Below are 13,905 nucleotides of genomic sequence, written 5' to 3'. Positions count from 1 at the left end.
GCGAGCGAGTGAGCGAACCCGCGCGTCTTCAAGGGACTCATAGGACGTGTTGCGAGGCAATATTATCAGACAGGGAGGCGGATTGGAGGTCGAATGAGGCCTGGGATCCATTCGCCAGACAAGCGTTCGCCCGTCTCCCGCCGGCTCCAGACCAGCAAAAGGAGGACCAGCGATCAGACCAAGAGACATTGGGCAGCGGTGGAGACGACTCTCCCCCAGGCAGTGCCCCGGAAAACAGGAGGTGAAAGAAAGATAGAAAGAAAGAAAAACGGAAAGAAAGCAACACATAGCAACGAAGCGCAGAGGCATCAATTATGGCCGGGCAAAAAGATGAGGTCAGCGGAGTAGGCAGAGCCGTTGCGACGTAAAGACGCCGCCAGCGGTATCAGAACAACGAGAGCCGGTCGGTCGAGGCGGATGAGAAACGAGGCCAGCAAGCATGCAAGCAAGCGGAAATCACCGATGAGGAAGCGCTGGCGCAACTGGCGCTGTGTTGTCAGCGCCGAATCAGAGCGGAGAGGAGTAAGCCCCCCCTGTCTGCGGCTGCGAAACCACTGTGTCTCAGCATACGGCCCCGGGCTGCTGCTGCTGTTGTTGTTGCTGCGGGGTTTGCTTGGGCTTGCGGCCCCAGGTGTGATAGTTGGGGACAGAGCCAATCTCGATCGGCTTGTCGCTATCCTCAGCCTCGGACAAGGATTGGCGGCGAGACTGTCGTCGGGCAGAGAGTGACCGGCGCAGGTTTCCAATGGCTCCAAGGTCGAGTGAGTCGCGGCGAGGTCGCTCCGTCGGAACCGACTCAGAGTCACTCAAAGTAGCTTCAGGCGGCGAAGGCAAGCTCGGGCTCAGAGGCAGAGTCGGGCTCGGCAATCCGGCGAGGGAGATCAGCGGGCCGCAGCTTGCAGACGCCAGCACCGGTGCAGGAAATATCCTGGAGTGCGAGCCCATAGGGAGATAGAACGACTCGGGGCTGATCGGGCTGGCCGGGAGGAGTGGGCTGGCGGTGATCGCCGGAACGGGCAGCTGCACCCGCAAGACACTCTGGCGCCGAGAGCTGGATCGTGAGGTCGAGCGCTGGAGCGTCGACCGGATCGACTCGAGCACATCACTGGGCTGGGGGGGCTTGGGCTGCTCGTTCGTGATGGTGGTGGTAGAGCTGGTGATGCTGGAGGCCGAGACGGATAGCCGGGGTTCGCGTTCACGCACCGAGTCGGACCATCGCAGAGAGTTCGTATTGATTACTGCGGATGTGCGCAAGATCGACGACGACGACGAGGACGAGGGCGAGGTCGCCATCGCCGGCGACTGGTCTCCGATGGTGGAGACTGGGCGAGGGACTTCGATGCTGCCGCGGAAACTCTCTGTCGGTGACTTGGGGTCTGGCTTGGCAGTTGAGGGGGCGTGGGAAGCAGTATGGGCTTGGTCGTTGACACTGCTCTGTCGAGCCAGCGCAATGGCGGGTTCCGACGCAGGAGCAGCAGTTGCGGCGATGGAGGTGATGCCCGAGGAAGCAGGCACAGCAAATCTATCAGGAAGCACTTCAATGGCGTCTCTTGAGAGGAAGGCAGACTCGGCGAGGGATGGTGCTGTCACCGAATGTTCTAGGTGAATCATTCCAGTATCCTTGGACAGTGTTGCCGAGCTTGAGTTTCGTTGGGTATCTTCGCTGGCTCTGGGTGTCGTTTCTAGGCTCGAGAGCTCGCCGAACGATCCCGGGGTCGAGCCGGGGTCTTGGTCTTGGTCTTGCTCGGTATCGGCTTCCGGTTTCGTGAGCTCACTGTCGGCAGTGTCATCAGCGATACTATCACCAATACTATCACCAATGCTGTCGGCAATACTGTCGGCAATACTGTCAGCGTCGGCGTCCCAGTGCGAGACACTCATGACCGAGGCCACTTCGGGCTCCTGGCTGCTCTCGTTCTTGAAGTACATGCTCGGATATCGGGCGTTGACGTAGCGGCTCTCGTCGTCGAGCTCGTCAAAGTCTTTCTTCTGGCGGTAGAGAGATAGCCGTCGGATCGGGTTCTTTTCGCGCAGCTTGGACAGGTTGCGCTTGAGGGTGGTGATGGTCTGTTTGGCGGGGAGCGACTTTGGGTCGGAAAGGGCCGGGGTCGGAGTCATGGGGCTGGTCTCTGCCGGCTCGGCCAAGGTGGTTGTGGAAGAGCCTGGGGCAACCAGATTCGAGGACGACGACGAGCCGGAGGGAATAGCGGCCGCATCATCGCCGCCGTCTTCGCCAAGATCGAGAGAGATGTGTCTAATGGAGTTCTTGGATGCGATGCTCTGGGCGTAGAGCAAATCGTCTGTTGGGAGGCGGGCCAGGTTGTCGAGGCTGAGGGCAATCTCCTCAGGAAGGCTGTCTTCGGGTTGCGACTCTTCGGGCTCGGGGGACAGGCGAAGGGGAATGGGGTCGGTGGATGCGGCTGTTGGATGTGGCGGGCAGCGTGGGAGGAGCGGGCACCATGGAGACCATGGGCAAAGCCACGATAGTCACCAAGGACGTTTATCGGGCGTATACAGACAGGCCCATGGCCATCGCAAAGGAAAGAGAGGGGACGCTCGTCAGTGGAATTGCGGATGGCGGTCGGCGCCACCACGGAGGTGTCGTCGCTGTCAGCAAATATGCAGGCTACTTGCACCCGCGCCAGAGCTTGGGAGGAGAAGGAAGGGGCAGGAGGCCAGAGGGCAACTTACATGGACCAGCATCTTCGGTAACCGGGGAAGCATCAGCCTCGGCCGTGGCGTCGGCCCCGGATTCAAGCCCGGTGCTTCGACGCGATTTCCTGGGCAGCGGGATGAACTCGGGCAGTGTATCGTTGCTGACAAAGCTTGCAAAGTGGGAGTTGCTGTGGGAGGGAGGGCGAGGATGGAGAGCAGCGAGGCGATACATGCAATCCATGGGCGTCAGATAGAGTTGGGTTGATGGCCCACACGCGGAGGGGACCATGGGTGCGGGCTGATGGTGTGGCAGGCGGCATGGCGGGGGGCCGTTTGTGCACCACGAGGCAAGCCGAGAGCGGCAAAGGGGCCGGGGAAGCGAGCGAAACGACCACGAGCTTGCCCAAGACGGCCAAGCGCATGGATGTGCATGGATGGTCGGATGTGTGGATATGCGGATGTGCGGATATGTTGTGCCTGGTTGCAGACACAGGAGCGGCGCGTAATATGTCCCAGGGGGAAGGGGATTCCGTCCGGGATGCCTCCCTCCCCCAACCAGCACGGCACTCACTTGTTGATAGCCGGGATATTCAGCAGGTTGTTGAGGTAGAACTCGATCTCGGGACAGATGTCCATGTCGGCAATGGTCAGGTCCACGAGTCGGGACTTGAGCGAGTAGAACATCCGGATCTTGCTCTTGCGCAAGCTGGCCTCGAGCCTAACGACCTCGTCGAGATCGCGATAGATGATGTATCGCTCGGCAGGCTTCTTGGTCGACGACAGGCACTGGATGACGTAAGCTTTGGTTCGGGCATCAGTCGACAGCGCGACCCTGAAGAGCTGGATCGGGAATGCCATGGTGCGCGGAGGGGTACAGAGACGGAAGTTGTGAGGCAGGGGTGAGAGGGGAGGGAGATTCGCAGCGGGTTGCTGGGACGGCGACAGACGGGTCGGGTGGTCGGCGACGAAGGGACGGCCTGGACAGCGAGGGCTTTAAATACAGGCAATTCCTTTGCAACAGGCACCGACATGCACCTTGAGAGCGATTTGCCGTGGGGAGGCGTGACCTCGACACCGGCCTGGTATATTGATGGCAGGCCATCAGCGACTGGTTGCGTCGGCTGTGCCGCGAGGTGCTGGGTGCCTGGCCGGGTCAGTCGTGGACTGGCAGCGGGAAAGAAGGGAACAAACGAGAAAGTGGGGAGAGCTGAGCAGGCGGGGAAGGCGGGATTTTCCGGCGGGAGGCGTCTGCCCAGGAAGATGTTGAAGCGGGTCGGGGTGGGACGGCCGTCGATAGGCGCAATCGGCCAGGCAGCCGTCATGCACAAGGAACTACAGCCGGGCCTACGCGGGTGCCTCTGGGTGCTTGCCATCCCTATCGCTGCTGCCGCCGTCGTCCGGTGGGCAGCCGAGCAACACCGGTTGCGCGTTTGTTCCATCCGGAGATGAAATCGGCGGCGCAAGCGATTCGCTGGGGGCCAGCAGCTGAGGCAGCAGAGTTGCTGGCTGAGACAATAGTGGGGAGGCGTCGGTGCTCAAAAGCCGCCGGCACAGGGGAAAATAAGCACCGGATTGGGTATTGCGGCAACACGAACCCAGACGGCGCAAGCATCGGAATGCAGACAGCGCAAGCACCGGAATGGGATCGACGCGCATGGTCAGCTCCATCGACGACGGTGCTCGCAATTTGACAGAGCCGATGTCGGCGACAGCGCGAACAGCGGCGACAGGAATAAACACCATGGGCGACAGGGATAAACAACATGGGCAACAGGAATGCTACGCAGCCAAAGGGACCGCGAGGAAGGAATACGCGGCGATTTCTCCCCCAGCAGACTCGATCGCGGTCAGCCACAAGCCGCGGACTGCGGCACACCAGGGGTGTGGCAAACGGCGGTGCCCCCCCCCCAGACGCGGGTGGGACGGCAGCGCGGCAGACGATTGGCGGGCGATCGGGCGATCGGCGCCCCGCCTTGCTCGCACGGGCGCACAGAGAGCGGTCACAGGCACAGGCCGCCGGCGGTCACGCGAGGGCGGCGCCGCACCACGTGTCTGTGCATGTGCTCTGTGTGGCGCGTGCGGGGCAAGACAACAGCGACTGTGCAAGCAGTCCGTTGGCAGAGCGTGGATCTGCCGCGACACAGAGGCAGCACAAGCACAGAACACTGCCGCACAAGCACAGAACACAGCGACACAGCACAGCGCACACACGCACAGCCCGCGACAGTAAGCGCAGCACAGCCCTGGTCTTTGCGCTTTTGTCTCCTGCGCAGCACGCGCGCCACCGGCCGCCCACAAGCACGCCTCGCCCGCGCCGTCCTTTGCGTCTCCGGCCCTGGTGTTGTTGCTCCAGGCTCTCGCTGGTCCCTCCAGATCCAATCGAATCCTCTGGTCTTGCCCACCCTTCCGTCGCCGCCGCCTGCCATGTCGTCGATACGCGATATGGTCCGCCGGAGTATGTCGGCTTGCTGCTGATGCCCACTCGCCGTAACTTTCCGCATTTCGGCCTCGGTTCCCGCGGCGTGACGCCAGTGCAATTGGTCTGCCTGGCTCGTTGTTGCCAACACCGTCTCTCGCATCGCTGCACAAGTGCAATGGTATCCCCACGGATGTGGCTCGCTCCCATGAGCGTTTCCCCTCCCCGCGCCATTCCCACATGCTCATCTGCATCTTCCCGCATTCCCGCGCCCCATGCTTTCCCCGGCCAGAGCTGCTGCAGGACATGCTCCGGTTTGTCCAGCCCCCAAAGCGATACAAGATTCTCATAGTCGATCCCGTTTCGCTCAAGATTCTCAGCGGGATCCTCAAGCAACACGAGCTCACAAACGAAAACGTCATGCGTAAGCCTCTTTGGCTGCTGCCGCCCCCCCCCCTCCAGCGTCGCTCGAATGCAGCGTTGCTCCCGTCACGACCCTCTCCCCTTCCGTCGACATTCAATTCCGATGGCGTCTTTGCGTCCCCACTCCAGCGCGCCTCATGTTGGCGGCACCGAGTCCACCCCCGAGCGTTTCAGCCAGATTGGTGCCGCCGCGCGCCGCCGGATTCGCAACCAACCAACCAACCAACCCCTTCTCGTGCCTCCCTTGTTCTGCTCCTGCGGGGTCCGTAGTGACCGAGGACATCCACAGATCGAGGTCGCCCTATCCCGAACATGACGCCATCTACTTCATCACCCCGACCGACGCCGTGGTCTCCAAGATCATCGACGACTTTACTCCAAAGCCGTCCTATGCCGCTGCGCACATCTTCTGCACTTCACGTAGGTGGGCCCGGCATGACCAAGGACCGTGGCTGTCAGCGCAACTGGCCCAGACGCCGATGCGCCGCTCCATGTTCCGACCACAGCCCCGGCCATGGGGGGCGCCAACCCATATTGCTGTGTGGACCTTCGGCGCCCATCCATTGGACATTTCCTCACCACGGACTCCCCCCGCCCTGTGTTGCCAGCCATATCCGATGCCCTCGTCGATCGGCTGACAAAGTCGCCCGCTCGGCAGTATCTCAAGAACCTCAAGGACTCAAACGTCGACTTTCTGGGTAACAGCGGTCGCTGCTCGGACATGGGGGGGGGTTCGACTGGATCATGACTGCGCGCTTCTTTCTGGTCGTGTCCCTCTCCGGGTTGGCATCTCCGTGCATGTGCTTCTCCCTTGGGCAGGCGGCCCTTCTCTTCTCGCTCGGCTTGGGTGCGGGTCTTCGATCCCGAGCCATTCCATGGGGAGCGGGGGGGGGGACCGACGTTCCAATCGAACGAATATGCCTCCGTGGGATCCAGATGCTGCCCATTTCCCCAGTCCTGCGACCCTTTCCTGATCTCCTGCCCCATGCGTTGCCATCACGAGGTCTTTCCCACTGCTTTGTCGGCTCCGCTTTCTTTCCTGGAGTTATGCGCCCCAGCGTGCTCCAATTTGCCTCATCCCCAGCCCTCCACCCATACCTTGGTCTGCTGACAACCGTGGTCGACGACCCTGTCCCCCCCCCAAGCGATTGACACACACCGATGGCTGACGGGCATTCCTGACCGGCATGGTCGTTCAGCAGAGACGGCGACTGGGGCCTCAGCACGTTTCCCCGCTCCCCAGTTCTAACGGTCCCGGACTCCATTTGTCCCATTCCATTCCGTTCCATTCCGTCCCTGCCTCGCACTCGCCTCCCAGCAATCGAGCAACAGATCTTTTCCCTGGATCTACCGGGCTCCTTGTATGCTCTCTACAACCCTCCTTCGATCCCGGACCTCAACAGCCATTTGCACTTCCTTGCAAAGCGGGTACGGCAAGCCCCGTCCATACTTGTTTGTGTGGCCGGTCGATGGCATCGACAATGCCATTGGCTTGATCATCGTGGCAAAGTGTCGAATCGTCGACGACGCTCGCACAGCCAATCGCTGTCCGAACCATCACCATCACCGCCATCGTTACTGCCACCGCCACGACCATGCTGGGATGCTAACGCTGCTCCCAACCCCACAGATGACCTCGGTCCTCACCACACTCGGAGACTACCCATCCATACGATACCACGATCCCTCTGGATCAAACTGCAGTCTTTCCTTCAAATTCGCCAGCTACCTCAAGGACGAACTCGATGAGACCTGCAAGAATACCCCCGACTTTCCCGCCCAGAACAACTTCAAGAAGCCCATCCTCATCATCCTGGATCGCTCTGTGGATGTCATGGCGCCGGTCCTGCACGAGTTCACTTATCAGGCCATGATGAACGACCTGCTCACCCTCGAGGACGGCAAGTACAGGTCAGCCGTGCCAGCTGCTCATCATGATTTCTCCCTTCTGGTCACGGCCGGGGCGATTGCTGACTCTGCTGTATGATGGCAGCGCATGCTGATATTCCATTGCATTCACACACTCCATTACTTTCCACCACTTGCTCCATCACCCTTGGCATCGACAAGATATCGTGCCGAAAGCAGCGAGAAAGCTAACACAGCCTCGTTGGACGACCGCGACCCAATCTGGGTAGGAATGCCATCCTCCATGCTGCCACTGTCTGCGTGACCGAGGCGTCTCCGACCCGCATGACCAAAGCACTGTCCTCGAGGAAGCGGATACAGACATCAAAGCCGATTCGTTCCGTCGAACCCATCATTCCAGCGTGGTGACTCACAGTTTGGGCATTTGCCCTTTGTCCAATCCGGCTCTCGGCCCTCTGACTCGCCATTTGTTATGCCATTTATCAGATGCTCATCCGACACTGGCATTTTGCCGAGGCCGTTGACTATATTCGAGAATCCTTCTCCAAGTTCCTTTCTGAGAACAAGGCCGCAGCCAATGCTGTCAACAAGGATTCGGCCGAGGGGTAAGTCACCCGTCGCGCTTGTCTCTTGCATCGTGCTCGCCCGACGTGCAGCATGTCGCTCGATGGAGCTGTGGCTGCGAGTGTGGTGGCTGTATACTGTCGATGCTTGAATCTTGGCCCCAACCGATCCACCCATGACTTCATCCTGCAGGAGCCCAAAAGGCATCGAGAGCTTGAAGGATATGAAAGACACCCTTGCTGCTCTTCCACAGTTCCAGGAAATGAAGTCCAAAGTGAGCATCCTTGCGGTCTGGCGGCCATTTTTTGGCCCAGTACCCGCGCCAGTCATGAATCGGAACGTGTCCACATGCCCGAGAGGATCGCCTTATGCTGACCGCATCTTTGCTCAGTTTTCGGCACACATCAATATCTGCCAAGAATGCCAAAGCGAGTTCAGCAACCGGAAGCTTGCAAGCCTGGCGGCCGTTGAGCAGGTCTGTTTGGGCGGCTGTTGATCCATTTACTTCTTCGCCGACCGTGTTGTTGCTGTGTCTATATATTCATGGCACTCCCCTTGGTGGCATACCACACGAGGCTCTCTCTAGCATGTCTGTGCGATCCGTGACTTGTGGCTGTTACTTGTCGACTGTGACTAATTCGCTGGCGGTGATGTGTGCATGTGTATATGCGTGTATGTGTGCATGGGGGGGGGCTATTTTTCATACACAGGATCTGGCTTGTGGAGAGACAGCAGACGGAAACAAGCCCCGGAACATCATGCTCGATTTGGTTCCTGTGCTCGACAAGAATGGTGGTCCAACGTACGATGACCACGCCGTGAATGGGGGTTGCTCGACTGCCGATGACGTCCTGTGCTCGACTCACCACAGCCATTCCCTAACATCCTCTCCGCTTGGACTTGTGCATCAACCCTGCTCATTCAGAAACTACGACAAGCTGAGGGTGCTGATGTTATACATCATCGCCTCGGGCGGAATCCAGGACATGGAGAGGCGCAAGTTGCTGGAGCATGCCAGCCTCAGCCTCGAAGAGTCACAGGCAATCACCAACCTGAGCTACCTGGGTGTCCGCCTCTCGGCAAACTCTGACAAGCCCAGTGCTGCAGACACTGCCAAGAAGGTACAACGGCTGATTCTCCTCCACTCTTACCCACGCATCCTTGGTGGTTTGGGAGCTCTTTGTGCTGATTTGGATTCGCGCACCCAACGTCAATTCTATCTTTGTCTCGCCGGTACTGCTGCGGCGAGAGCAGGGCAAATATGTCTACTTTGTACAAAAGAAGGAAAAGAAGAAGAAGAAGCGAAAGGCAGACGACCAGATGCCGTACGAGCTCAGCCGATACGTCCCTCTGCTCAAGCTCATTATGGAGGTGCGTGGTTGTGACTGGGGGATGGGAACCAGCGAGCAACAGTGAATGAGGCTTGCCCCGCTTTCTCCTTCGGCTTTGACTCCGGACGAGCGGCGCAATCCGACCAAATGGCATGACCGTGCCCCAGATCACACGTTCATAGTCTGCCGATGTGCTCTCTCCCGCCAGGACCAAATCATGGGCTGCGTCGATCCAACTTCGTTCCCATGGGCAACATCACAGCCAAACGACGACACCAAGCTTGCCAATACGAACAGAACAGCAGTCATCTCCCCTGTCGTCTCCAATCCAAACCCAAATTCGCTGCGAACCACAAGGGCGAGCTGGGCCAACAAAAAGTCCGGCCTCGACAGCGCCAAAGATGCTGGCGGAATCAGCTCCGCCAGCGGCGGTGGCGCCTCCGGAGCCTCGCCCGACTATGACCTCCGCAACAATGGCCCGCGAATCATTGTGTTTGTTCTCGGCGGCATCACCTTCTCGGAAATCAGGAGCACCTACGAGCTCGTCAAGGAGTACGGCCGTGACATTGTCCTGGGTCCGTAGCTGAGCTGAGCGCGAGTTCTTTCGGAACCCGTCGGCAGGCTCTGATTGCTTCATTTATGGGATGCGGGAGAGGCAGAGAAACCAGCAGACGAGTCCCAAATCCCCTTTCCTACCCGACCTTCCGCCCGGCGATCATCGCTGAGATTGGACTGGCACGCATACGGCTAATCTACCTTCGCATGTGTGCCTCGGTTGCCAACAATAGGCTCAACCCATATCTTGAACCCAACGCAGTTTGTGAACGCGTGCAAGGAGCTTCACAAGCCTCAGGAAGTACCCACTGGTGATGTATCGACGATCGGAACGGCATCTGTGCCGGCTTCGCGAAGCAACATGGCCCTCAGCGAGGAGAACGAAGAGCCGAGCCATGCTGCTGAGACCGGAAAGAAGAAAAAGGGTGTCCTCGGCGTCTTCAAGAAGAAGGACAAGTCCGAAAAGTGATGGAGGGTGGAGGCACCTCCCCCCTAACGAAACGACAACAAGATATATGGTGTCGGCGGAATGAGCCGCACCAGACAAGCCCCTCACTCGACCCGTTGTCACGGCCGATTGTGGCTGGGTCGGGCATCGCGGTTGGCATACAGCCCAAAACCCATCCTCAGCGTCAGCGCGAGTCAAGATCGTTGTCAGCCATCTCTATTGCCACTGCATATGCAGCCAATACATATTTATTCTGAAGCAGCATTGACAATGCTGTGCACAGCGTGCTTCCATGGCCGTCGGCAGCTCTATTGCACTGGAAAGTCACTCCCCCCCCCCACCGTTTTCAACACGCCCAAAGACCACAGTTACCAATGAATGCTATTCAAATGCTCGCCAAAGCACTGCTGGGGCTGCTACGGTATGTCTCTGTTTGGCAACCCGGGGCTTTAGGCTTCGCCCTCGATGTTCTGGGACTTGCGCACCTTGGACGGGATCGTGGCTATGGCGTCGTCCGAGAGGCAGTTGTGGCTGCCGGCTGATCGGTCGTCCGCAAGGCCCTTGCTCTTCATCCGCTGAACGACTCGGTGGCTGCGCCAGTACACAAACGAGACGATCGGCAGGAGCAGCACCACAACCATGGCTGCGTCAAGCAAAGCAACGGCGCCGTTTGTCGTCCAGTTGAAGAGGTAGAGATAGTTGAGCGACGACAGCACCAGCCAGCAGAGACATGCCTCTTGGTTGAGCCGACTCTCGGCATGCTGGCGGTAGGGCTGGATGTACATCCGCACGATGCTCAGGACAAAGAACAAGAAGACTCGCGAGTTGTTCATGGTGAACTCTGTGGATGTATGCGGCGAGCAAGCGTCAGCAAGAACGGGTCAGCGATGCTATTGATGTGCCAAGGACAGAGCCCACGGCAGCAATTTTGGCTTGTGAGACACACAAGGACTTGTCCACACTCGATTTGCTTCTCTCCCACCCAGAGCCAGAGCGATTGCTTACTGTCGGTGCCCGAGAATGCCACAAAGATCAGCAGGACAAAGCCTCGCTCAAAGAGGGCCACTGGCAGCCAAAAGTAGTACTTTTTCCTGAAGGGCTTGTACAAGAGGCGGTGCCTGTTTCCAAAGACAGACATGGTCGCAAAGATGCAGCCGCCGATGGAAGCGGAAAGTAGAGAGCAGGAGGAGGCATCAGCATCAGCATCAGCATCAGCATCAGCATCAGCATATTTCTGCTGTCGTGGCTCCTTCGGCACGGTCATATTAAATCATGGGCACGAGCAGCAACACAAGCGCCGTCCGTGCGGAAGTTACCAGGTAGTATCGTGCGTCACATAGACCAGCTGCCTCTTGACCTTGAGCGACCGAAGATAGACCAGCAGCGAGACAGGCACGGCACCCAGCAGGGTCGTGATCACGATGATCGCAAAGATTCCGGCACCAAGGTGCATCCCCTTCCAGCACGGCGTCGAGGCTGCCTGGTAGAGCACGTTTGTCCCTGCGATCGTCCTGCAGTCCAGCAGCGTCGTCGCGGCCTCGATCATGGGCAGAAAGCAGAACGTGGCGACCTCGACGCTCGTGTGGATGGCATTTTCGGCGAGTGAGTGGTGTTTCAGATAGGCCGGCGCCCGCTTGGAGATAACCTCGACTGCACGCATAGGCGCGAACTTGGAAAAGAGCCAACAGAGCCCCAGGACCCATGAGAGGTTCATAAACATCAGCGCCGGCGATGCGTAGATGAACAGGATCTTGAACATGCCGCTGAGTGGTACCAGACACTTGGGCAGGACGTCCATGTTCAGCGAGATCACGCTCAGGACTTGGTGGATGCCGAACCGGTCGGTGATCAGGCTCGCCACTTGGAAATAGAAGGTCTTGTGGCCAGACCGACACACGATCAGCAGATGTCACAAGCGACAGATGAATCGAATCCATTCGGTATGTACTATGAGCGCAAGGCTCAGCTATGACACCGGTGCTCACCAGGATCTCAATCGTCGGGCCTGCGCCTTTGGGGATAAGCAGCAAGACAACGACAAACGCAAGGGTGCCAAGCAACACGTTGTAAAACGAGGGGCCGGGCATGTTGTTCGGGCAAGTAACGCACTCGCCTTGTGTTCAAGGAGGAGATGGTGAAGATAGGCGACGGATGTGTGAGTTTCGCGGCGATGGAGACCGAGCGGCAGCAACGAAGCAAGCAGCAGGAGAACTCGCATACCTCCCCACATATAATGTTCTGGACTCGCGCAATCGCTGCATAAAACCCCTGCAAAGCCCGGGGCGCATTGGTTCGTGATGTTGCAAGCTCCGCCTGGGAGGTGCGGTGTGTGCAAAGCGGCATTAGCGGTTTGTGCACAGGCCCGATTGCTGCGATTCGACGCAGCTGGGTGCGGTTTGCGATGTTCCAGCGGGCCACGATTCGACATGAAATGACATCCCAGCGTTTGGTCCAGCCAGGCATCTGCAGTGCGTACCTGGGCAACACACGCCATCGACGGGACATTCCTGTCAAATGAAACGATGAAACCGCCTGTCAACGGCGCTGTTGCGGTCCGATGCGATAGAATTGCCGATTCGATGCCGCTGCCGCCGTATCCTCCCCGACCGCCGATGGTCAGCCGCTTACATAAATGTCTGCCACTGTCGTCGAGAGACTGTTGAGCCAGTAGTTTTCGGACGGCACAACCAGCGTGCCGCCGGCACAGTTGGCGTTGGTGGGGCAGAGGGTGCACGTCCCAGTGTTGTTGGCCTGCCAGTTGTAGCTCCCAACCGGACAGGATAGACACTCGGTCATGAGCCCGATGGAATACTTGCCCATGCCAACGCCGCAGGACGCTGTCAGGTGATAGCGTTTAGCGCGGATGCACTCCAATGTCATTCAGGAGCTAGATCGCTGTGAAATATCGAGCCTGCATCCAAAGATCTACTCACCCACGTCCAGCACCGGCGGCGACGGGATCCATGTTTTCCAGACGATTTCGTTGTTCTGCAGCCAGTTACATGCCACATCGCCATAGCTCATTGTACCCCCGGACAGAGCGCTCAGCATGCTGTCGACATCGCTGTTGGTCATGGAGAAGCGTTGCAGCTGATAGACAGTGTGGCGGTGAGAGCGGCATATTGCAAAACCTCCCGGCCAAGCCGGCGCAGCGCGAACAGAGTGGCACGCAGAGACGATCGCACTCACCAGGGAGGTGTGATGACCAGCATCACAACGGACCAATGAGATTGTCCCGCATGCTCTCGCCCTCCGCACCAATCATGAGTCCCCACGTGTTTGTTTGCCCCCATGCATGAGCACGCGCCGTTGCCACCCGCGTCTACTGGTTTCCTGCCTCCCCCACCGCTCGGCACATGTCCCCGGGCTGTGCCAAGCCTCTCTCGCTTGCACACCAGCCACTCTCGCACCCCCTTCTCGCTTCTCTGTGATGCTCCACCCTTCTCGCCCACTTTTGCCCCTCGACCTTCTCCCGGTCTATAAATAGCCCTGCATGTCTGAGCCTATGTTGAACACCAGTTCGAACAAAACTTGTTCTTTGGTGTTCGGGGCTAAAAGCTAATAAAGCTCATACCAAGCACTTGGTCTTCGTCCTTGCGCTTGTTCACTCCTTACACTTTGTTCGAACTCTCTTCTACTGATAC

General features: G+C 58.8%; 3 protein-coding genes across 3 annotated transcripts; 1 reads left to right on the top strand and 2 right to left on the bottom strand.

The window, feature by feature from the left end:
* Positions 1–435: 435 nt before the first annotated feature.
* On the bottom strand, positions 436–3,605 carry BJ171DRAFT_294187 (uncharacterized protein). The gene is made up of 3 exons (XM_053106964.1): positions 3,227–3,605; positions 2,692–2,843; positions 436–2,420 (listed from the first exon to the last, which is right to left on the bottom strand). The coding sequence occupies exons 1-3, from the start codon at positions 3,511–3,513 to the stop codon at positions 562–564; spliced, it is 2,298 nt and encodes a 765-aa protein (XP_052969343.1). The 5' UTR covers positions 3,514–3,605; the 3' UTR covers positions 436–561.
* Positions 3,606–5,079: 1,474 nt separating this feature from the next.
* BJ171DRAFT_596831 (Sec1-like protein) lies at positions 5,080–10,486 on the top strand (the record flags this gene model as incomplete). Its single annotated transcript, XM_053114710.1, has 15 exons — positions 5,080–5,110; positions 5,364–5,495; positions 5,765–5,914; positions 6,103–6,192; positions 6,813–6,922; positions 7,125–7,405; positions 7,565–7,628; positions 7,850–7,968; positions 8,120–8,201; positions 8,319–8,402; positions 8,638–8,729; positions 8,853–9,048; positions 9,182–9,298; positions 9,467–9,833; positions 10,047–10,486. 15 exons carry the CDS (start codon positions 5,080–5,082, stop codon positions 10,280–10,282), a joined length of 2,151 nt encoding a protein of 716 aa, XP_052969342.1. The 3' UTR covers positions 10,283–10,486.
* A 130-nt stretch (positions 10,487–10,616) lies between these two features.
* Positions 10,617–13,336, bottom strand: BJ171DRAFT_566075 (uncharacterized protein; the record flags this gene model as incomplete). The annotated part of the gene is made up of 8 exons (XM_053113384.1): positions 10,617–11,102; positions 11,267–11,379; positions 11,578–12,137; positions 12,247–12,272; positions 12,482–12,574; positions 12,738–12,768; positions 12,890–13,098; positions 13,195–13,336. 8 exons carry the CDS (start codon positions 13,334–13,336, stop codon positions 10,711–10,713), a joined length of 1,566 nt encoding a protein of 521 aa, XP_052969341.1. The 3' UTR covers positions 10,617–10,710.
* Between the last annotated feature and the right edge of the window lie 569 nt (positions 13,337–13,905).

The sequence above is a fragment of the Polychytrium aggregatum genome, assembly GCF_025602895.1.
Source record: "Polychytrium aggregatum strain JEL109 chromosome Unknown BJ171scaffold_8, whole genome shotgun sequence".
NCBI lineage: Eukaryota > Fungi > Chytridiomycota > Chytridiomycetes > Polychytriales > Polychytrium > Polychytrium aggregatum.
The sequence above is the reverse complement of the archived record's forward strand: the minus strand, read 5'-3'. Positions and strand labels throughout refer to the sequence as shown.